We start from the raw sequence: 25,425 nt of genomic DNA on the forward strand, positions 1-25,425 counted from the left end.
CACCCAGAAAAAAGAAAGATGTCGGCCGTATGATTCTGTGCAAGGGTCACTACTGGTCACTACAGTAACGAATTGCTTTACGGCACAGACCCACAAACACGGAACCGGCTCGATATAAACACAAGTAACTAATGGGTTGTTATATTCATCATAGATCAGCCGACTAAAAAGAGACAGAGAAACCCAATGTCGGGGGAACAGAAGAAGAGAAAAGGGAGACAGACCGACAGAGAGGCCAGACACGAGTAAACGTTGGGCAAGCTTTTCAGGAATTGCGTGAACTGAAAGAAAAAGAAGACTGCAAATCAGCCGCCGACTCGGCCGTGTTGCTTTTGAAATTGAAAGTACCCTTGGGTGAACTTTGTCTGCGTAATATTCTTGATTCTGATAGTCTCTGTACACATGTGTTTGCTCAACCATTTTTTTGAGCCCTGTAAAAATTGTTTTCTCGACCGTTTTGTTGTGAGCCCTGTTTGTTTCTAGCTTGCTTGGTTGCAACCATATAAACACCTTTGTTTCCATGGGTGTTTTGCTGTTCGTCTGTCTCGTCCCCCAGATACAGACTGAATCCCCGAATCCAGGTTCTTGTTTATTTCGATTATTATGTTGGCCAAACCTCTTACACTGATAGTTCTGTTCAACCTAAGATAAAATAATTATAACCTAGGGTATAAATTCTCCCCGTCAACTATAAAAAATGATGGATTTATGTTTATTGCAATGCAAATACACCATTTTAAAAATGTATAACCTTGCCTACACTTTATGAACATCTATTTCGGACATGGCTCCGCGCATTCGCCGGCTTCTTTGAAAACAAATGCACATGGCTCGCGTAGAAGAGCATGGGGAAGGGACGTCAACGAGTTGTTACGACAGTGTTGTGAAATATCTACTACGAAGCTTTAGGGGGCGCTGTGTAGAGAAATGTGCGTGCCAAAACCAAGAAAACCGCGAAGACATGCCCGAAGTTGCATAGTGGGCCTTTAACATTTTGTGCGTAGCTAATTTAAAAACAGGTATACGTATAATTTTGTTTTGCCGGCCGTCTGGCGGTCCAAATAGACGTTCTCCGAGGACTTGAGGTGGAATGTCTAAAAAAACGGTTAGATTAGCGCCGAACCTGGACAAGTGCAGCCGCTGGCGGGAGCGGAAGCGGGCACCGCGCGGTTCCAGTGATTAATGAACGAGGTTATGCACGGGAGGCCCAGCTGCAGAGCACAGGGAAGGGTATAATGGGATTTGAAGCTGTCCTGCTCAGACCTGCCTGGACATTTTCCCTTCCTTCCCACTGCTGATTTCTCGATCGACCGGCCGCTAAGACGCTGAGCACGCGCAGCCGATACCGTTCCCAGGGGAGGGGTGGGGGTGTGTGTGGGGGGGGGGGGGGGGGGGGGGGGGGGGGGGGGAGTTGGAGCGGATGTTTGTATTTATTAATTTATATATTTTCCGTCATGCTGCCTGCCCTGCCCTTCCTTTTCTACATCTGCTTAAGCACACGGCACGCGATGCAGAGTTTGCGCTGACTCAGCAGCCTCCTTCCTCCTCCTCGCAGATGGTTTTGGGAGCGGAGTTAAAAAAATAAATAAAAGGGAGAAAAAACGAACTTTATGAAGAGAAAGTGTGTCAGGAGGAGGGAAAAAGGAGGGGTGGGTGGGATGAGTGAGGACAGGGTAGAAGAGGGTGGGCTTGGACGGGTGGGAGGCGCAGTTTTGCTCTAAGCCCATTGCTTTAAAGGTCACTGAAGGTTTATCGCTGGTTCGTTTGATAGACTGTGGGAGACGTTTGAACTGAGCGATAGCCGAGAAGGGACTCTGGATCAATCCGCTCGATTGCGCTGCTTAAATGGGGCTCTGGCGGTTTGCTTTTTGCTTTTTGGTGTGATCACTCTCAACATGTTTGATACGGTATGGAAACAGTTTACTGCTCTTCAATTCAGAATGTATTCATGTTTTCCTTCTTTAATGTTTGATATTGTACAAGGGGCTTGTTCCCTGAAAAACTTGTCTTACGATTAAATGGCACAACACGACTACATAAAAACAACATTAATTAAGTAATTCACTGAGCATTTGCCACTATTTACACTACCAACCACTATTTAATATGCTAATTGCTTATTTATGAGGGAATCTAATGACTACTGCTTGGACAGCACTAATCTAGTATTAAAATGGTGATGTGCAACTCGTGCCAACGTTTATTCCACCATTCCGCTCAGACACACCAACATGGATAATATCGGACAATATCCACCCTAGTTGTCCGGCTCTGTGAACCCATCCCCCGATCAGAGACCGTCTGTTGGTCAGGTGTAGCGCTGCGGAGGCAGCAGGCCTCCTGGCAGCACCCAGCCAACACTATAGAGCCAAGCCCAGAACCTGGAGGGAGGGAAGGGGACAGCAGGCCGCTCACATTTCCTGCATTCTCACACAGCGAATATGCAAGATACAATGTACTTGTGTAAATACTAGGGTATGGTCGTCCGCTGATGGTTTAGCTACGAGATGTAGCGTTTGAATCACTGCTGTTTAGTGGATTACATCGCGAAGGGTTATTGTGTCTACTGTTTGGTTATGATCCGGTTTTAATGTGATTTCATAATTTACTATTTAGTCCTCTGAGGCAATTCATCCAACGCATCCCAACATTTTCGATAAATGTACTTAATAAGAAGGTAGGGCTTAGGCACGTGGCCTGGTGTATGAAGCCGGGGTCAGGTATTGGAGATTGTAGATAACGTATGGTATTGGTTACACTAGATGATTTTCATTTGGTTGTTGTCGGTTTTTATTTTTAGCAGGGTGATGGAACAGGCTTTGGCTGTAGTTGGTACCGACCAGCGCCAACTATAGTGTATTGTCTGAAGTTAAGAGACACTATTTTACCTTCAGGTTTGAGGGTGATTAGCCATTAAATGCCGTTTTCAAAATCTGCCCTGCCCTTTGAGCTGGTGGCATCCCACGTGGGAGAGTCCACCTCTATGATTGATAGTTTAAGCCTCACAGTGGGTCCAGTCCACTGGGTAGGCTGGTAGATGGATCTATCCATCATACATTGAGGTGGACGCCTCCACTTGTTGTCCGTTACACATATGGGACCAGAGATATAGCTGTCTATTTGCTGATAGGGGCCCTTTAAAAAAGGAGTAATTCAATATTAAGCCGATCTGCAAGATAAAAAAATAAACCAGATCAAATAATCTACTCCTACAGCAAATGATGATGCTTCTGTTCCCATAGATATAACAAACCTACCAATCTCACTATAATGTGATTCCTGCCACTCATTTGTTTTACTGACAAGCAGGCAAAAGATTATGTAAACACAAAGTACCAAATGAAATGCAACTATTACACATCATTTTCAGGGGGGTGACGAGACAGGGTGCCTGCCAGCAGGGAGAGACGCCGGTGTCTAGCTAGCGGGCTAGAGGCTACACATGAGAGAAGGCTTATGTCTAAATAAAGCCCTGGCTTTATATGAACCACTGTGTCACTGATCCCCTCTGCTTTCCACACAACAGGTTGGCTCTTTCCCCCCCTCTTCCGAGCTGTCTATGCTGCCGATCCCTCTATGAAAAAGGGAATGAGAGAGCGAGAGAGAGAGGGGGAAAGATACAGAGAATAGAACGGAGTGAGGGAGAGAGAGAGAGAGAGAGAGAGAGAGGGAGAGAGAAGGCAGTGTAGACATTCATCAGCGGAGTGTGTGCGTGGCTTAGTTTAAGAGGCTTGAATAATCAGTATGTTAAGCCGTCAGGCAGTGCACTTGCGCCTACCGTGCACTTAACTAACTCCTTGGCGCTTTTTAATCATGGGGAGAGAGCTGAGACACGAAGGAGAGGAGAGCGCTTCCGGAGGAGATTTAGCCTATCTCTTTAACACTTGCTCCTGACTAAATCACTAGACAGGCTAGTCGCATTGTGAGCCAAAAGGTCAACATGCTGTAAGTTTCGTTAAAGACAACATTGAGATTTCATTATGGAAATTGGAAAATGATATGAGAGTTCAGTTAATGTCATATTCAACTTTTCATTTAAAGTGCGGGAACAATATATATTATAATTAGAAATCAGAAATAAAAAATGATAATGATGAAGACAATTTTTTGCAAATGCAATCAGTCAACCTTGTAAAAAATAAACATAATAAACCCCAAAAAGATAGCCTGTTAGCCTGCAGGTTTCATTTTGGCTCGATGAAAAACTAAACGTGACGTGACAAACTGACCAATTAAACTGATTAACCCCTGAATCCGGTCGATAGAACAACCGCCAAGATATAAGTTTGAATGCACTCACACACACACACACACACACACACACACACACACACACACACAGGCACATACACACACGCACACACACACACACACACACACACACACACACACACACACACACACACACACACACACACACACACACACACACACACACAATCAAGCCAAAAGAGCATACACCAGAGCTGGCAATACGGAAAGCTTTCAGCGGGGGTTCAAAACCGCAAATGTCAGCTAATCTAAGACAAACACAGGAGGCTAAAGCTGCCACAGCCCATCCTCGCTTGGAAACATGTCACGCTTTGATCGCCACGGCTACGACTATGGCATTCTCCAGCTCTGTCCGCGTTAGCCGTCCGTATAAATAGCCTTGACACGCTTGGCGGGGGGAGAGGGGGAGGGGCTATTTATGACACCCCCCCCCCCGCTCCCCCACCCTGAGTGATGCTATCGAAACAGCATGAGAGCTCCATCAGTCCTCCCTGCTCCACCCATCCATTCCCCTTCCTGTCCCCACTTCCTCTCTCCTCTCCTCTCCTCTTTTCCTCCACCTCCTCTCCTCTTCTCTCATTCCTCTCCTCTCCTCTCCTCTCCTCTCCTCTCCTCTCCTCTCCTCTCCTCTCCTCTCCTCTTCTCTCATTCCTCTCCTCTTCTCTCCTCTCCTCTCCTCTTCTCTCATTCCTCTCCCCTTCTCCCTCCTCTCCTCTCCTCTCCTCTCCTCTCCTCTCCTCTCCTCTCCTCTCCCCTTCTCCCTCCTCTCCTCTCCTCTCCTCTCCTCTCCCCTTCTCTCTCCTCTCCTCTCCTCTCCTCTCCTCTCCTCTCCTCTTCTCTCCTCTCCTCTCCTCTTCTCTCTCCTCTCCTCTCCTCTCCTCTCCTCTCCTCTCCTCTCCTCTCCTCCCTCTCATCCCTGTCCACCCTCTACACCTCCTCCCCTTCCTCCTCCCCCTGTCTCCTCCCCGTCCTCCCTCTCCTCCCCCTCCTCCTCCTCCCTGATTGATCCGCCATTCCGCCAGTTTAAATTACATTGTCCGGTGGCTCTTGCAGTGGGACGCCGAGGCCCTCCCATTTCACACGCCATAATTCTCCCCCCATCGCCTCAAATGAAATAAATAAATAAATAAAAAACTGGCATCGTGTTCAATTTCAGCCTCCAGCGATACCGCCCCCCCCCCCTCCCCACACACACACATCCAGTTCACTAGCGTTCACTCATGAGTTATGACACGGGGCTAGTCGGGATTTATGTTTACATCGGAGCTCAGCGGCGAGGAGCGTCTCAGTGCGGGGAGAGCACCAGCAGAGGGATGGAGAGACCTCATTGACACCGGGACTGACACACGGACCGCCAGGACCCACGCCCGAGTAGGAGGTGTGCTCTCAGGGACTGTGGCTGTGACTGTGTATGTGTACATGCATGTGTATGTGTGTGTGTATGTGTATGCGAATGCATATGCACTGTATATGTGGGTATGTGTGTGCATTTACGTGGGTGTGAATTCAAGCGCAGGCCCAGACTAACTATGCACACATGAAACACACATCCAGTGTGTGTTTCACACTGTCACGACCACAGTGATGAAACCCACACATACAGTGTGTGTTTCCAATTATCCAATTATCCACATCTACAGTGTGTGTTTCACAAAAGGTCTAGTACCTTTGGAAAGCTGTTGATGAATTACGTGATCGAAAAAGTCACTGTGTCTTGACCATGGACATAATAAAGGATGGACCACGGACTGGAAAATGGCCGCCCATTCATTCCTATACAAACTGCTCAGTGGCGCAGGGTAACATACAGGAGCGATTTGCTTCCGCGTTATGGGGCCAAGACACGTGGCCTAGTCCGTGACGTACCGGATGCAGAAATATAGAACTGATACCGTAATGCACCGCTTCTTTGTCTTTGGATCTTTTGAATAAATGGATCAATACATGATGAATCACAATGATCGCAAGCAGAGGACCGTGAGAGTTATTGAGCAGCAGATGAACCAGTCCAAAAATCGGACACGTTAACGGAGCACTGAACTAGGCCCTCTCGGATGCCATTTGTTTCACTACGACTCCTTTCAGCTGCACACCCCTCTTCCCCAGCGAGATAACGGCTAATAAAACGCTTGAGGTGGCGTTTTGGAAAGAAAAAACTTACATTTTTTTAGGACATGGCATGAAGGTAATTATGAGCCTTTGATTGATATCCAGACATTTTTTGCGGAGACACAATCCTGTTCCCCACTTGTATTGGAGTGGACGGCGATATCTACTTCTGGGCCACATGAAATGACGGACCCCCGTCCACAGCCAGCTTAAACAGCTGCAATACCAGGCTTGGCCTCTGAGCACTGGTGGATTGCGGAAGTATGCGCCGGTCCTGGAGGCCTGGTCTTGACACAGCTGACAAGTGAAAAGTTTGACCCTTGTTAGATTTTTTGCTCCAGCGACATCACAAAGTTCTTCACCTCTCAGTCAAAAAGAAGTGTCCAGGTTTCTGTGCCTGATTTGATCTCTAGCTCAGAACACGAATGACGTCACCTAAAAGACAGCCTGATCACCTCCTCAAAGCTGTGTCCTACGATCGATTTCAGAGAATCATACACGTTATTTTACGGGATTGTCACACCATTGAAAAATATATCTTTGATTGACATCTAACAAAGCCATCCTTCTCAATGACAGATGCGCACTGCAGCCTATCAGTATCAGTGACCCTTTTATTCCCCATAAGCAGCCAATGCCTACATCCAAGCCATCCCCCCCTCTGGTCTTGCCTCCGCCTCTCCCCCCGACAGAAGCTTCGGAGCCAGGCCAGCATGCCATCCGGAAGGGGCAGGCTTGGGCCGCGGGCACAATGGAGCCAGCTGCCAGGAGAAAGCTGGGCTTCACACACTGAAGCAGAGCCAGCCACTCCATGCATCGCTTTACACTCAGTCCAGCCTCTACAGCCCTGCATGGCGGATGCAAATGCAAAGGAGATCAGGGGCGGAATCGTGTCAAATGTGCGGAATTTGATTTGAAAACAAGGAGGTAAAAGACACGGCTGTTTCTTAATGTGTACAAGGGGTTTAGGTCGATCTCACCGACAGGGTATCCTAGAGAAAAACGGGCCCAAATGACCCATCTACCGGAAGGCCACAAAAATCAGCCCTTGATGAATGACAATAGCCATACCTATAGAGTACAAGTACAGGTGCACTAAGCCTACGTTTACAACCGGTGGCTGTCCCAGAATAGAATGCTGTCGAGGTAGACTGCAGCAGAGAGTGGATAACGTACGAGCCGCCGTCCAGAACTCAGGCGGTTATAAACAATGACGGAAAAGACGCGCGAGTCAGTGCCCTGAAAGCACACAAATCGGCCTCCTCATAAATATCTCATTGTACACGGTGCCTTGTGTATGCATGCTTAAGCGAGAGCTTTCATTGAAACACCGGCTTGTGCAGTAAGTGCATTGAATATAGCGGCGGGGGGGGGGTTGGAGAGCGTCGGTAACAGCTGTGCAAATTGCAAAAATAGCATGGAACCACACAAAAGAAAGTAACAGGCCGGTCTCTGTGTGAGGTGTGATGCCGCGCTGGCTCCACGCGAGCGTCAAGCTCAGTGTTAAATGTGTGCTCTGTGTCGACGAAAACCTGTCCACGTTCAGGATGGAAATACAATCATGTGACAGAGATTAAGATCGGGGTAACCATGATCCAAGGTACAAGACACAGCGTGTGAATATGAGGCCCTCGCAGGGAGGCCCTGCTGCCCCGCCTTTGCCGAAAGTGTGGGTTAAATATCTGATTGTGCTGAATAAGACAGTGTTTCATTATGCAAAAAAATTGAAAGAAGGGTGAACGTGTCAAGTCTGCATAGTTACATTCTTATCCATTCATCCCTCCATCCATCGGTATAAAAGGGGGCTCACTTTTGCTCAACAAACTAGCTCTCCCCACCAGCAAGAGTGCAGCTCCATCTACACAATCGACACTCATTTTCCTGGTGCTTCCGATCATGGAAACCAGATGTGTTGCTCCCATCTCCGCGTGACAACCCCCTCCCCACGCAACCCAGCGGGACGCAAACACACCACCATCCCCGAGCTAATTCACAGGCGTGTTCCAAACTGCGTCTTCCTCAAGGACTCATCTCACGACACCGCCAGCGCGCCGCTGCTTCTCCACAAGCTGTCCCCCCCCCCCCCCCCCCCCCCCGCCTCCACCCAACCCCCAGAGGATTAATTTGTACCAGGGGAGGTCTCTCTGCTCCCTAAAGACTGAACAACCACAGATGATGTGTTCCTCTAAACGAGGAAATGATTACCAGCCGCATGGAAGGCCCAAACTGCTCACCGATGAGGAGACAGTGAAGCTGATTCTTCTTTGTGTTTTTTTTTTTATCAAAGTCAGATACAAAATACAAAGTAAAGAAAAGTGTGTGTGTGTGTTCTTTGCCGATGGCGAGGAACTCTATATTTCATATGTCAAGAGGATGGAAATGAGGCTGGGAGAAATTGGTTGCAGGGAGTTGAGGCTTGATAAGGCCGGGCCCACATATGCCCAGATAGGCTCATTAATTATGCCTCAGATAAATCTCTGGCAAAGATTAGACGTTCTACTTCGCGTTTTAGCGTATTGAGGGTTTAAAAATGCTAATTTCCTCAGAGTAAACATTACTTCTATGGAATGTTTTGAAAATGAAGAAGCACTGCGTCGCGACAGGGTTGGAAAACATATACATTTTCTTTGAAAAATGTCTTTAAAAACTGTACTCTCAAAGTATTGATGTTTAAACCACTTTAGCTGGCTGTATTAAACACACACCCTCTGTACACCACTCACACTCTTTCCACACACACACACACACACACACACACACACACACACACACACACACACACACACACACACACACACACACACACACACATATACACACACACACACACACACACACACACACACACACACACACACACACACACACACACACACACACACACACACACACACACACACACACACACACACTCACAAACACACACACCTTCCCTTCCTGGTAGAGTACAGGATGTATAGATGAGGAACAAAGCGTTTTTTGCGACTGCTCTTGCCAGGAATGCTTTATAGACCATGTTAATATTGGAGCTGCTCTGCTGGAAAGATTGCTTTAACCAATCTAGCAAGTCACTGCCTTTGTAAAGTCATTACACTTTGTGCAATGTCATGCTTTTTGAAGCATCTGGTAGGACCTGGGCTCCCTCTCTGTCTCCCTCTCTTTCTCTCTGGGAATTAGGAGAGTAGCCTAGCATGGCATTTGTCCCTGCCACTTCAGCATCTATTAATAAACCATTGCAAAAAAACAACAACAACACCATAACACCATATGAAAAAAAGAACAACAGCCAAAGACCATTGGCAATACATTTTTCCATCACAAAAAAAACAATAAACCTGCTTTCGCACACAGCCTTTGCCGGGAGCAGACTTTGAAATTAAGACTGTGTTCATGTTTTTATTTACATATGCCAGCCATATAACCCCTAAAGGCTAGAAGAGAAGGAGAGAGCCACGGGGGAGATATAGCGATGGAGAGATTAGGGGACTGTGGGTTGAAAGTGGTAGGAGGGGTAGGTGGATATCAGAGGCAACACATCAGACAGGATCAACAAAAGTACAGCAACCTCCGCGATAACATCGCCTCTGACTTCCTGCTCTCTAAAGCGTGACGTTTCCAAGGGAGATGAGAGCTAAGTGCCCCGGAGAGGAGCATTTGAAAAAGGTAGGAGAAGAGGTGAAGAAAAACATGGAGAGAGAGAGAGGGAGAGAGAGAGAGAGAGAGAGAGAGAGAGAGAGAGAGAGAGAGCGAAAGAGAGGGATTAAGAGGGAGAGGGAGAGAAAGAAAGAGAGAGATTGAAAGAGAGAGAGCGTGACGATCAGAGAGAACTGCTGAACGAGGATTATTATCATCGGGAAAAAAAACGTGCACACAACAGAACAGCAACAGTCATGAAGGATGGGCGAGGGGGGGGGGGGGGGGGAGACAAGTTCACAAAGAAGAGAATGAATGGAGTAGCTTGAGCCTCCCCGGCTCCCACTCAAGATGAGACAGGGAAGAAAAAGAGTAGAGGCTAAAAAAGTGTGTGTCTTACCTGAGTCAGCTGTCACCGGGGGGGTTGCGGCCAGTGGGGCGAAAAAGTAGCAGGGAGAGTCAAAGGGGTCCTGAGGGGGGTCCAGGGGGAGGCGGGTGAGGCAGAGCGTGGCGGTCGAGATGGTGGTGTTGGCCGGCGGGAGGGAGGAAGGTTCCGGTCCGGCTCCAAAGCAGTGGGATGGACGGTGGTCCGGTGAGGAGCAGGAGGAGGAGGAGGAGGAGGAGGAGGGGGAGGAGGAGGGTAGGTGGGTAGGTGTCAGAGGGGTGAAGGATGGAGTGACAGGGAGCAGGGAAACGGGGAGGCAAAAGGGGGAGAGAAAAAAAACTCCCGCTCCTTAGTCTATTTCTCGTGCTTCCCTCTTCTCTACCGTATCTCTGTTTCCCCCGACCGACACACACACACAAACACACGCGCGCTCTGAGGCAGCCTCCGGTTCCCAGAGTCACTGAGATAATAGGCAGAGAGAGAGTCTTCACGTTTACTCGCTCTGCCACAAGGGGAGGGGAGGAGGATGGGCACGCTCGCCACCCGCCCACTCTCCTCTGGGCTGGCCAATGGGAGCAGGGAGAGAATTGCCCAGACGGCCAATTACACGAGGCAGAGCCTGCTGAAAGCCTTGCCCCGGACAACATGTGCAATAGCTCATATCCGATTGGGGAAAAAAGAGAGAAAATCCCAAGAAGAATACAGTAGGAGTCGTGCGAGGCATGGCTTGCGCAGCGCGGACCCACCCGGGGTTTCTGATGGTGATTTAGGGCCATGAAGGACTTTCCATTGATTAGTGCGACTGGATTCTCAGCCGAGGAGGAAATAAATAAATAAATAACATGGTGATTACATGGCTTCTTCTCTACCGATCTGGCAGAAAGAGAGCCTGGATTCTTGGCAGGAGGAAAGCTCACAGGAGCTGGTCTCTTGGGCGGTTGATGCAATGCTCTCTGCTTGAATGAACGAGCTGGGACAATGTGAAGCCAAAAAAACAACAGAAAATAGGAGTGCATGATGAAACATACATGAAGATGTCTAATATCCCCCCCCAACCCCCACACACCCCCACCACCATCAGTCCCATACACCTAGATATGCATTCTTGGTTTACACAGTGCAATGAACCCTGAAATTTCGATAGCGTTATCAGATCCGCCATACGCATGCAGTTTGTGTGCGTTTTATGCATACAATGCTGAACCAAGTGACAGCCAAAAGAGCGTTGGGTTTCGTCTGGTTGCCTCTGACCCTCATGTCAGGAACATGGTACATTTTCAACAGAGACTCCAGTGGTTGTTTCCTGCGCTGCGATCAATAACTCTGGCAAGTTCCCAGCTTGATAAATGATCGATGTCAAACCGTCGGCTTGTAGAATAAAGAGCACATCACCGCTCGCGTCTTGACTTCCCTTTAGTGCACGTGGACAACATGGCCGGCCGGGCATTGGTGCGGCAATCAAAACCGCCGGCATAAAACAGGCTGCAGTGTTTTGTACCTACAAAGATTGGTGGCTTATTGGAGAAAAGTGGAAAGTGGAAAGGCAGGGAATTGGATAATGATTCTCCTGAGCCACCTGCTATGGGAGCGTTTGGAGATTTAGTGGCCATGCTCCGACAACATGTGGCGACGTCATGCTCTCCACACAGCATGGAGGATATCTTTAGCCGGAAAGAATAGGTTAGGTTCCTACTGAAGAATAGTTCCAATGTGAAGAATAGGTTCCCCAGTTCAGAATGGTTTACCAGTGAAAAATGTCTTTCCCAGTTTAGAACAAATTCCCAGTTAAGAATAGGTTCCCTAGTGGAACCTGCTGGGCAATTCACGTGAATGTCAATGCAATGACATTTTAAGAAGTGATCTGTTCTATAAATATCTCTCAAGCAATGTCAGCCTATATGAATTTCTGGATAATATGTCACCATTTACGATCTGTGGTGATAGAAGGAGATAGGTGATAGTTTTAACATTTCAGTATCTATCATCAATAATGTATTTTGTAGTATCGGTCAGTCACTGTAACTGCCAGCAGGAGAGTGCTTTAGAATACAATGTTGTATATTCATCCACTTCTCAGTTGGTTGTACAGTTTAACCCAGCAGTCCCAAACTCCCAGTTTGGCTCATATGATACAAATGAAGATGGGATATATATTGTTTGACTGATTCGGATGAACTCCAAATGGCTCAAGAAATAATTTCATGCCCATTTCTTTTGGGTACTCACAGCATTGCAAAAAGCGCAAACGACTTATTGTGTTTAATTTCCCCACTTCCTGATAAACAAGTTCACAACTATACAACAACAACAACAACACCACCACCACCAACACCACCAGCCCAACACCACCACCACCACCACCACCACCACCACCACCACCAACACCACCACCACCATCACCACCACCACCACCACCACCACCACCACCACCACCACCACCACCACCACCAACACCTCCAACACCAACACCAACACCGCCACCGCCACCGCCACCACCACCGCCACCAACAACAACACTGCTACTGCTTATACAAACACAATGAGTACAATGGCAGACGTAAAAAAGACCATACTCTGTTACAGCAGCATGGTTCTCCTACAACCGCCCTGACTCGAGACCCCCACTGCGTGAGAGACGAAGAGAGAGACATGAAAAATTCATAAGGAGATGGAAGGAGATGTCACATCGAATATGTACCAGGAAGGGGTGACGGTCGGGGGTAGTGAGGTGCATAAGCCGAGAGTCGGAGCGCTGGATCCTGACCCGGTTGAATGATAAAGTGTTGGGTTTAAAGCTTTGTCTCGTATTATGGATGTCCATTCAACCAAACTGAAGAACAGCAAGGTTTGTTTTGTTCTTTACATTACAGTGTAATGGGACATGGGATAAACAATGTGCAACCTGTTACAGCATGGAGGCTACTTAATATGGACGGGGGGGTCGAAAGTGGACCACAATAAAGATTTTATGGAGAATTGAATTGACTCATGAATGGGAGCATTTTATACCTCATAAACTTTTTGGTTAAGATATTTTCAGTTACAGGGTTTATCCGTAACTATGGCTTTAGTTCACTGCTTTGCACTTTGGAAGCTGAGATTTTGTGAGTTTGGTTCAAAAGCAAAACAGTCCACACAGGTTTGTGTAGCACAACGTTCACCAGGCTTAAGGATTGGGTCATTAGCTCTGAAAATAATGGATAATTTGTGCGAAATCGACCTCATATTGTTCACCCTCTGCATGTCTCTAATGTGTTTTGTCGTAACAGCATAACGTTTTCTAAAGCTGCAAAGCTTGCTAACCTTTTTGTAAAGGTTGGAGAGAAATGTCACCCATAAATGTGGATATAGCAATGAATAGCAACTTAAGAAAAGCTTACCACTTTCATAGATATTTTATTGGGATATGGTCTGGTCATGCAATTAACCCCTCAGCGTTATTAACGGCGTTAACGCAAACCAATTTTAACGGCGTTAAAAAATATCGCGCGATTAACGCAATTATTTTATTTAAAAAAAAAAAAAATAATAAAAAAAAATCTTTGGCTCAAAACAAAGAAGCAGTAGCCTGACTGCTATGTTCAAATGACATTTGTTCAAAGCAGTCGTTTAATTGCACTATAGGCTCTTTTTTTGTATCGTCCTGTTTTGATCAGTATATGCCAATGTTGTTATCAATAAAAAATCATTTGCACAAGGCAAGCCGATGCACTTCACCATGTTGATAAGAGAATTCAAATGAGAATAATTATGGGACAAAAAAATCAAGGGATATTTAGCATAGAAAAATAATTAATCGTGAGTTAACTATGACATTAATGCAATTAATCACGATTAAATATTTTAATCGCTTGACAGCTCTAAAATTAACTTCATGGAAACCCTGATCCAATGAAAGAAAAAAGAGCTAATGTGAGTTCTGCATGACATCAACAGTGAACACAGGTCAGTCTGTCATTTGAAATGTTTTTTTTTATGATGGACAGCGTCTATCAATATTTTATTTGAAAAAAACCTTTATTTTGACATTTGAACACAGAGAAATGTCATGGGTGCGTCGATACAATGTCAACGAGTCTCTATCTGCACAATGTCAGGAATATCCACTGTGGATTGGACCTTCCTCCTCAAATATAACAAAAAGAGAAGCGACAGAGAAATAGAGAGGAAAATGCCAGCGGATCCAATAAGGTTTTTTTAAGAATAGCACATTGTCAGTCATTCCCTCACTAAATGTAAACATAAATGTAGAAATACATCCATTTACATCTGTTTCAATGCCAATGTTCCTTCTGGGCCACATATCATAAGGGACAGGGACCTGGGCTTGGGCTACTCAGAGCTATAGCGACACAAGATGAATTCAGAACTGAATCTGTTCATGCGTTCATCCGTCAAGCAATAAATAAAATATCCATCTATTCAACCAATCATTCAACCCTTCACAGAAGGTTACGCGTTTCATCTGCATAAATGCCCGCCTGCTGACCCCAGATAACGGGCGTTTAGTCTGAGGCCGCTGAAACATCGAGACGACAGCGCAGATATTGTTAGATTCCACGGCCGTCGTCGAGGAGGATGTGACTCACACACTGATGACAGACAAAGACAGGCCGGAGCTCTGACAGGCATGGCTTTCCACTTCCGCCCCTAAACGTGATTAAAGCCCCCCTCCCCCTTCTAACACACACACACACACACACACACACACATACACACACACACACACACACACACACACACACACACACACACACACACACACACACACACACACACACACACACACACACACACAATATCTAGTTGTCGCTGTCTTGTATCACCCCCATCGCCGGATAATTTCCACGTACTTAGTTATTACTTAGCGCTCTCTAAATATAGCTGGGCGTTGTGACGGGCTCCACAGCCCAGCCAGCTGTGGGTTATTACACAGAGAGACCTCCATCAGACTCAATGAGACTCATGTGGACACCACGCCGCTCACGCTAAGTGTGCGCGCCTTTAGGGGTGTGACTTTGTGCATGTAAGGGTTGAGAGTGAATGTGTGTGTGCGTGTGTGTGTTTGTGTGTGTGTGTATGCGTGAGTATGTGCGTGTGTGCACGTGCGTCTTGAGAGATTTACTCTGGTAAGACCTTGGAGAACCTGAGACGGAGAGACAGGATAGTGCCATGACACTCAGCCCCCCCCCCCCCCCCCCCCCCCCCCAGTCAATTAAATATTAGCCCACACAGTGCCGTGATGCTTCTGTTAGCTGGGCGACGCATCGGGAGGCATTACTGGGGAAAAGGGTTATTTACATGTGTTAATGTGTGATTATTTACCCAATCCTGTTAGGATCCAATTTTGGAAAGTTTGTGCATGAAAGATTTTGTTGATGTACGAGTGGCGGCCTCGCAAATCACTCAAAAGTTGACACCTGGTTAAAGCTGCTTGGACATGCAAGTAAGGAACCAACACTGACTTCTTGGGGGAAATAAATATGATTAAAAGAAGGAGCGTTGAATGGGTAAAATGTGAGATGAGAAAATCCAACTGTATAGGGGAATGTTTCCTAATCCCTCCCGTTTGCTGATAGAGTGGGCCTAAAGCTGAGGCTTGCTGTTCAATACAAGAACCCTTCCAAACTATTTCAGTGCTGGAGCTTGTGAATAGATACTGTGCTCTTTAATGCAGGCTGCATTATGTCATATTAATTACTTATGATCTCACCATCTTCTGCACTTGCCAAATGTGTGCTATGGCGGCTGACATAAAAGATTATTATCTCATGTTTTAAGTTTTATTTTGTTAAGCCGCTCATCTTCGCTTCGTCGATTACACAGGAAAACTTGTCGTCATTTAATTGAACTAATTACAATATGCACGCATCATTCAGCCGTGTTTGTGCTGGGACTTTTCGATGAACATAATATTTTGTTGTACGTCCCTACAAATCTAACTTTTAATAAACTTGGCTTAGCTTAGCCTGGAGACCATCCTGAACACATTCAGTTTCAAAACAGATCATATATATATATATATATATATATATATATATATATATATATCATGTCCAGACAAATGTTGGCAAGCAGCGAGAACAGAATGGGATTCAACCAATAGTGACTAAGCCACGCCCCTTCTGGTGTGTAAGAAATGGAGATTGTGCCATGAATGACAAATATGATTATTGTCAATTACAAAAGATCACTAATTATTAATAATAATCAAGTCATTAATGTGACTATCGTGACTTGCCAATTTCTCGATTTCTTTGAATTTATCAGCATCTAATGTGTAATTCATGTCAAAATTTGAACGGGATAAAACAATTATTTGAATTGCTGTTGACTAGTATTAATATTTTTTCACTGGAAGGGGTGGCAGACTGGAAGGGGCGTGACACTGGATGGGGCGGGACACTTGAAGGGTTGGGAGACTGGAAGGGGCGGGACACTGGAAGGGGCGGACACTGGATGGGGCGGGACACTGGAAGGGGCGTGACCCAGGCACTCTATAAGCAGTCCCTTAGGTATTAGCAATTTTGCTAATGCAAGCAACTTTGACCAAATATGAAATCCAAGTGAGCTTGCAGATATTTTCATTCACGGTAACATTGCCAAAGTGCTAGCACAAAGAAAAAAACAAATCATAGCAAAAAAATATTAAATGCTCAACCTTTAATCTCATAACAAAATCAGTGGAATCATGGAGGAAATTAATAAGGACATCTTAAAGTCTAATGAATATTCCTATCATGCCCCTAACAAACCTATTTGCCAATTCACAAAATCTTACCCCCCAACCAGGTTCTTGAATTCACAAGATCGCCAAGATCGCCATCCAATCATGAATTCACATAGTCACGCCCCCACTGCCGACGCAAACACACCCGAGTGCAGTTGTCTTATCACGGACGCAGCCGTTACCGTAGCCTGAAGGTCCTCTATGAGTGTAAAGGTCGGCTGGCTTTCATGGGCGCTGGGACGGTGATTTGTGAGGTTGCCGCAGTCAAGGCCGGCAGCTTTAGCACCCTCGGGTGCTGCTGAAGGTCACATGAATGAATCAGGAATGAATGAGTTGACACAATATGATCACATCTGATAATTAGCACGTACATATTTATCCCTGTTCAATAACATGTGAATCTTGGATGGAAAAAATACATTTATTCAGTGCCCGGGTGAAGTTGTACAGAACACATTGTTGTTGCCGTGACAAATGTAATCCACAGGTTCAGTGAGCAAGGCATCAGTATTGCTGAAGCCAGGGCGAGTCTCTGGAATCCAACACGCAGTCCAAATCACACACACACACACACGCACACGCACACGCACACACACACACACACACACACACACACACACACACACACACACACACAGTTGGTTCACCATCGCCATTACCGGTCGCGCTCCACCACAGACTTGAACCATAACAGCCATTTTGTTTTTTATGTACAATGAAAACAGTACATGCCAGCCAGGTAAACATAGATGCATCTGCGTTCAATTCAAAATACGTATAATGTGATTTCAGTTACACAGAATCTTGCGGCTATTCATGCTGTGTTGGATTAGGTAAAAAAACATAGACACTATTTGCTAACATACTTGAGAGTGGTCCTGTGTAGAATTAGTGTATGAATAAGGGTAATTTGATTTATTTTGTTGCTAATTTTCCAAATAAAATATTATGTCCTTACATAACTTCATTTAAAAATAAATATCTATTCGCTTCTTTCATTTTTAAAATAGTATTTAAATCTTGTTCTACCCCAAAGTACCCACAATTCTTAAATGAAATTAAAAAACAAAATGAAATAAAGAAATTTAAAAATCTTACAGAGGAATCATCAATAGCTAAAAACAGCATTGTAACAGGATGGATATGCAACAATTCAAAAAGTAAAAACATTTAGGAATGCAAAGAAAAATGAAACAGATAACAAACATAATATACAGAATACAAAAAATGGATACAATTTGAAAATGTAGCTACGTTTTCTTTCTCTTTTGTTACAACCCTGGGAGGGAAAAATAAACAAAACAACTGAAAGAAATGAATGAAAAAATACCAGTAAATGTGCCAATCTCCCCAGGAACAGGAGCCGATACCCTTCTGTTAGACCAGTCTCTTTGGCATTCATGGAAGGGTAAAAACAAAAAAGACGCTGAAATACGTTAAAGTTGGACAAGCAGTCCCTGGCCCCCGTTTAAACGGGATGCCACACTTTCTCAAGGCTCATTATCAGGGTAAAATAATGAACAAAGATTATAATTTTAATGAGGTGCCTGCTCAAACTTGTCGTTCTATTTTTAAACCAAGATCAAAACATAAAAAAACAAAAACAAAAACAAAAAAAATTAGAAGGAACCGGGGTTGCGGTGGGAGTTTGGGGGGGATGGTGTGCTTATTTCGCGGAGTGGGGGATGTAGCTGTTCTCGATGCAGAGGACGATGTAGGAGTGGGAGCAGCTGCTGGGGCCCTGCTGGGTGAGCGAGCCGCTCTGCAGGGAGGACGCCAGGCCGGTCACCGCGCGGTCGCTCGCCCTCCACGTCTCGCAGTAGTTGTCCGTCTGCCGGTGGCCCTTGGTGCTAGAGCCATGCCACACCATCTTATCAGGCCTGCGGAAGGAGAGCGAGGGAGAGAGATAGAGGGAGAAAGAGAGAGGTTAAAGGGTAACCAGGTAAACCAGTACAGCGTTAACCAGTCAACGCACGATTCTCTTCGTTTGTTTCGCCAGCGGTACCAATGTGACCGCCCTAGTGTTGACAAAATTCCCCCTTTTCACCCAAAAATCCAAACTTTCGCCAAAGTCGAAACCCTCCTGACCTCTCAAAGGGGGTCCAATCAGATCACAGCTTTGTTTGATGTTCTAAAAACGGATGGAATCCAAACCCCAACGGCTTTCTTCATCATCAAACCTCAGTGCACGCCTCGCGAGTTACCGAGCTCTCGTATGTTAGCCTAGTATACTCTGAACACCCAACACAGCGTCCTCACACTTGCTACTGGCCGCTCCTCAGGTGTTGATTGCTTAAGACTGGCGGCCTGGCGAGTGAATGAGATTATTTAATTGAATGAGATGATGGTATCAGGTGTCTACGGATTGAAACATGTTCTTGGTGTTCTCTCCAGACGACAAAGGGAGGCGGGACCCACCATGCGCTGTCTCTGAGGATGTCTCTGCCGTCGAAGGAGTAGAGAGGAACGCCCTCCCGCATGGTGCCTGAGACCTCCCCGAACAGCGAGTCCCAGCTGCTGAACAGCTCCTGGTCCTGGGGAGGGAAAGCAGCCGGCGTTAGGCCCCTGGGGCTACGGGATGAACGATGCTCTTTGGGAACTTTGGGAACGATTACTGTTTATTTTTATCCATTTAGCAGACATTTTAATCCAAAATGAATGGCGGTGATTTCATAAAAATGCCGTTAGTGAGCAGATAGGGTGTTACGTCATCTTGCTCAGGGATGCCTACAGGTAATAATTATAATTATAATCATAATAATAGTACATTAAACTTCTAAAACGCTTTTGTAAACACTCAAGCACTCTCACACGAACACAATTTGAAAGGGAAATGTATAAATATAAGAAAGTGAGGTAGGACGAATGCATTGGCGTTTAGGCACAACCTATTTTGACTGAGGGTCATCCTCCACCTAACCACTAGACCAGGCCTATTCAACTAGCGGCCCGTGGGCCAAATGCGGCCCCTCTTACTTTTTTTCTGGCCCGCAAGAGGTTGCATGCAAAAAATAAATAAAATAAAGGAGAAACATAGTTGCATGCAAATCAGGTTTCTGTGTGTAGCCGTTGATACTAGCCAGTATTAGTACCCCACAATCAGGAACTGGCATCACTTATTCTGACAATGTGTGGCTCAACCGATACGTGTGAATCTAGCTTTTCTCATATGAATGCCATCAGAACAAGGGCACGTTGCTCCATGACCTCCATGAGAAGCTGCATGAGTGTCTCAGGATGAGCCAAACTAGGCAAACAAGGCAGTGCAATCTTTCTCACTGACTCACTGCCTCAAAATGTCTCATATGTACAGTAGTTCTGTTTTGTTTGGGATGATTCAAACAACATTTTTGAATTCTAAATACGTGTCCAAAATCCTTTATAATGATACGATTAAAAGTCTGACAAGTTTATTCCATGTAGTAGTATTATGTATATTAAGTTAACACTACCTTAAGTACGATTTATTTGTAGCGATTCATTCACAAAGTTTTACTCTGTGTGGCCCATGAACCCCCAGTGGTTTTCCTTTTTCGGCCCACTCGTTAAGGAGGTTGAATAGCCCTGCACTAGACTATCCCACCCTAAAGGTCTCCCACATGAAGATCCGAAGGATCGCATGATCATAGTTAATATCCCATTACTTCATTTTACAACAAATCTCCTATAAATATGATATATATGAGCATATCATTGCAATATTGTCAACATACTGTGTATGACCAAACACATATAACATATCGCATAACTTTATTTTGTCCCTATGAGGACCCATCAGGAGACCGACCTTAAGGTTCACGATGGGCAGGCTGTCTCTGTCCGACTTGCGGACGATGCTGTACAAGTCCTGTAGCTTGGAGGACAGGAAGGCCCGGAAGGTCCCCTTCAGCCCCACGGCTCGCGCCTGCTGGAAGCACAGGAAGTCGGAGCCGCGGATCCCTCGCATGTTGCCGGTCTGGGGCGAGTTCAGGGCGATGAGGTGGAGCTGGAGAGGAGGGTGTAAAAGAAGTGTTGTTTAATGTAGAAAAAAACGAAAATGAAATCTAGAATATTATGGTTGAATTGTAATCATTTGTCATTTATGCTACAGGAGCAGGTAGCAATCGGGCGTCTTTCTCAAGGATTCCTACTGGTAGATTTCCCCTGCTGTGAGTCAAATACTCAACGACTGTTGCCGTCGTTATCCAGCACATGTCCGGGTAGGGGTTAGGGGCCCAGGGCATCGTGCTGAAGGATCCCATTCAGGTAGACAGCTGACATTGGGAGGTCGATCCCAGAACCTTTCCGCTGTGTGAGTCAAACCCCCTAACTCCCCTGTGCTAACCTGCTCCCCCTAGAGTACGAATAAAGGTACTGAATTCACAACTGGCGATCCAGAACCAGGAGGTATCTCCCGGGTAACACACACTCACCCCGGGTCCGGAGGTGTGTACGTGAGCGGCGGGCTTGGGGGCCGCCGGGGGGACGTGGGGTCTCCTGGCGGTGACCGGGTGGCGGACCTCAGGCTGCTGGGGCGGCGGCGGGGGGGGGTTGGCCCGCTCGGCCGTCTGACCGGGGTACCTCGGGTCGGGGAAGCGGGGGTCGTAGTGCGGGGGATAGCGGGGGTCGGGCTGGGGGGCGTGTTCCCTCCTGGGGGTCTCCTGCTGGTGATGCTGGTGGTGGTGGGGGTGGTGGGCCGGCGGCGGCTGGTCCACGGGGCGCGTCTCGGCCCCCCCCTGGGAGTAGTGGCCGGCCCCGTTGACCGACTGGTCCTGGGACTGTGTGTAGATGACCACAGGTGGGGGCTGGACCTCAGCCACCTCGTTTTCCTGGTGAGCCGCGAAGAAGAAGAAGAAGAAGAAGAAGAAGAAGAAGAAGAAGAAGAAGAAGAAGAAGAAGAAGAAGAGTGTTTTTTAGTGACTAGTAGTGAACCAGCGTATGAGGGCTGGTGACGATTGATCAGTTTTTTGTTTCATGGGGTCAACATACCGAGTCTCTGTAGAAGGGATTGTAGTCTCCGAGCTGTGGAAAAAATTGAAACATTTTGAAAGATTAAACATTGTATAATGTATGTACCACAGAGGATGTGTACCACTAGATGGATTAGGCATAACAGTATCATGATTGTATTTTTACTGAGGATCGATACAAATTCTGACTTTCTATCTTTTACACTCTTGAAATATACATACACACACACAAAGATCATGAAGCACATTTGTCGTTTTCATATTTCTTTTCTCTAGCTATATCTCTTTCTTTCTATTTGAAAAGAGATAAGATCGTTCCCTAGGTTGACAATTCGGGTAAACTGTTACCAAGAGATAAAAAAACAAACATAGCAGCCCTATAATTGATACACAAATAGTAGGAAAGGTGGCCAATATGAATACTGGTTTGTACACCAGACATTAGCGTTACCATGACTTGGCGCAGGCCGTGGCGGACACGGAGGTAGAGGTCGGCCTTGTCTAGGCAGTAGATGAGGCTGCCCTCCTCCTGGCGACGGGCCTGGGCCAGCATGGTGTCGTAGGACTTCAGCACCATCACCTGGGGGCGGGAGATCAGCGGGTCACATTCACGGTTCATATTCTCCTTATATAATCCGAAACTGGCACGATGTAGGGTTAAATCATTTAAAACATCTAAAACCCAGCATCTAAAACAGTGAACAGTGTGGTCAAACAGTATGGATTGGTAAGACTTATATTTTGCAGTGAATATTGGTCGGATTTGTATATGAATGTGTAAACCAGGTGTTAAAGAATATACATCAAATACACTACATTAAAAAATAAAAAAATTCTTATCTACCGATATTCATTTTACCCACTTTGGTGGCTGATATATAGCTGTGTCCCTGACAACAAGTACATTAAGTACACTAAGAAGTACACATTGATGTCCAGTTTCACGGCCATTGGTCACACCTACCCCAGAGGAGTGGCCTGAGGCTCCTGGGGGCCCGGGGGGCCCTGGGGGTCCAGGGACATGGAAGGCTGCACATGGTAAAAGAAACAACAACAGTGAGATAGAGTAAAGCAGTCCCAAGGCCGACCCTTCATCGGCACAGTAAAGGTTAGCCGTGCACATGAGTATCCAGCTTTTAGCGCCCGGTCCTTGTGTGAGCGCGAAGCCCCTGGAGAGACCACGGCCACCGCCGTGAAGGACGCTATAAATACACTCCTCTTGATCCTCCTTGACACCCCAACGCCTGGCGCTAAAGACCTTGCCGCGCCCCGCTCTGAATCCCGCTCTGACAGAAGCCGCGCGGATTTTCCCTGAGCCTCGGTACCACAGGTCAAGGGCGCCCGTATGGAGCTAGCTCTGGGCGCTGTCCGCTACGCTAGCCTGCTGGGACCTGAACTACAGTAGAGGAGACCCCTCTCTCGTAGTCACGAATCATACCACCGTGCGGCGGGTCACCCAACGACCGCATCTGGAGGCTGCAAAAAAAAAGGCAAAAAAAGACCTGTGGTGGATGTTGCTATGGTGAATCTTTCGTGGCGAGGTTCTGACCCGAAAAAACGAAGCGTGTCAGCAATTCCATTATTGTTATTCGTGTTGAATAACACAAAAACAATTATCTGAGATGCGTTGTTGTGCGCTGCGATCCTCCGACTTCACGCTTGATTCACTCCCATTACCTCCCTGAATTTATTAGGAAGGTATACGTGTGGATGGTGTCAAACCAACGAGCGTCTTCCCCTTGTCCATTAAAAACATCCCGGAGACAAACAAACATTTCAGTCGAAGACTGAAATAACCCAAACCCTTTTTTTTTTTTTTTTTACAGAATGACTGCCTGGCTAGGGCGTACCAGGGCCTGAAGAAAGGCAATTACGCAGATTATATTTACTTTGAGTCATTTAGAGTACACTTGTATCAAAGTGACTTACAAGTCACCTGAGGGGGAATAGGTGGTATGGACGTTTTGAAGGGGTAGGGGGGATGTGACATTTTGTGATTTTATTAACCAATGTGGGAGTGAAGAAAAGTGAAATTCATTCAAAGGCAACTAAAGCATAGAAGTAATTCAGTAAGTTATTAAGTTAGTAGATGCTAAGTGGCTAAATAGCAGTTTGAAAGCGTGTAGTGTCAGATGAAGGTGAGTGAGGGCTCTATGCTCACAGTGGTTGGGCCTGTAGGGCCCCGGTAAAGAGGGGGATCCAGTGGGTCCGGGAGGTCCTGGGGGGCCTGGGGCTCCTGGACGGCCGTCATACCCGATACCCGTGGGTCCAGGTGGTCCCTGGGGTCCAGGGGGGCCCATGATGGAGTCTCCCTTCGGACCCTTGAAGCAAAGGGTTGGGAAAGAACAACGTTGAGGAAAAACTGTGTGCAGTGGAAAATAAAGGCTGTAAGACCTTGATGAATGAGAAACAACGTGTCTCTCAGTAATTCATACATATCGCTCTATAGCTCTGAAGCATTAGTGAACAATGACCCGTTTTTTACAGTTACAATGCAATCACAACAAGTGCTTTGCTAAAGTGGTGTTTTTATCGTTTCTCTCCTAAAGATTAACACCGAGCTCCCTAAATGTTTTTTTATGTTTATTTTATCAGAAGAATGCTTCACATTACGAGCTTCCCCAATTGCACTAGTTTATGGAGTCTATTGAAAAGACTCCCTGCTCTTACTGAGAAACCCTCTGCTCCACAAAATTCTACTACAGTGATAGGCCCCACCAACAAACCCTCAGACCCAAACTAGTCTCTCAGTAGTCCCAGGCCATGGGACTACTGTAGCTATAGACACTATAGCTATAGATAACTAGTGTGTTCTGTCTACGTGAGTTTGAATCTTCTTTGAAGTTAAATTATTGAAAATAAAAAAATCACCTCCACCCCACCTTTCAAAATGATCTCTATCATTCATATCATTCTAGATATGATGTCATCAATATTTTGTAATTGTTCATACTTTAGCAATGACACTGACCAGGGTGAATATGGATTAGATCCAGACAATTAAAGAATAGAAAAGGAGTAAGAAATTAATTTGCAGACATATGAGATTTGTTGTAGAACGTATTAGCAAATCAGTGTGTAGAAGCTACCCTGTTAAAGGTCCCATGACATGCTATTTTATGTATTCTTTAATATAGGTATTAGTGGGCAACTAACACAGTATTCAAAGACGTTCCCGAAATTCAGCCGTGGTGCAGAGTTACAGCCACTCCGAGCCAGTTGCACATTGAGCTTCCCCCAAATGCGCTGTTTTGGTGTCTGTAGCTATAATGCAAATGAGGAGGAGCGAGGCGGGTCAAGGAGGAGGGTGGGGGTGTGGCCCTGAGCAGCTTGCAGCCACGGTACCA

General features: G+C 46.2%; 1 protein-coding gene and 1 long non-coding RNA gene across 5 annotated transcripts in view; both read right to left on the bottom strand.

Annotated features, from left to right (window-relative positions):
* LOC115533420 (uncharacterized) overlaps window positions 1–10,891 on the bottom strand; it is a 46,851-nt gene extending 35,960 nt beyond the window's left edge. The window contains exon 1 of the long non-coding RNA XR_003974192.1: window positions 10,415–10,891. This is a non-coding gene — a long non-coding RNA (uncharacterized LOC115533420). The remainder of the gene's footprint in view (window positions 1–10,414) is intronic.
* A 6,152-nt stretch (window positions 10,892–17,043) lies between these two features.
* col18a1a (collagen type XVIII alpha 1 chain a) overlaps window positions 17,044–25,425 on the bottom strand; it is an 81,545-nt gene continuing 73,163 nt past the window's right edge. For all 4 annotated transcript variants that reach the window (XM_030343449.1, XM_030343447.1, XM_030343448.1 and 1 more), the window contains 8 exons: window positions 24,240–24,399; window positions 23,043–23,107; window positions 22,530–22,658; window positions 22,098–22,130; window positions 21,542–21,937; window positions 20,917–21,114; window positions 19,548–19,663; window positions 17,044–19,009 (listed from right to left, as the gene is read on the bottom strand). In XM_030343449.1, the coding sequence (XP_030199309.1) occupies window positions 18,796–19,009; window positions 19,548–19,663; window positions 20,917–21,114; window positions 21,542–21,937; window positions 22,098–22,130; window positions 22,530–22,658; window positions 23,043–23,107; window positions 24,240–24,399 (1,311 nt within the window). In that variant the 3' untranslated portion in view covers window positions 17,044–18,795. The remainder of the gene's footprint in view (window positions 19,010–19,547; window positions 19,664–20,916; window positions 21,115–21,541; window positions 21,938–22,097; window positions 22,131–22,529; window positions 22,659–23,042; window positions 23,108–24,239; window positions 24,400–25,425) is intronic.

The sequence above is a fragment of the Gadus morhua genome, chromosome 20 (genome assembly GCF_902167405.1).
Source record: "Gadus morhua chromosome 20, gadMor3.0, whole genome shotgun sequence".
NCBI lineage: Eukaryota > Metazoa > Chordata > Actinopteri > Gadiformes > Gadidae > Gadus > Gadus morhua.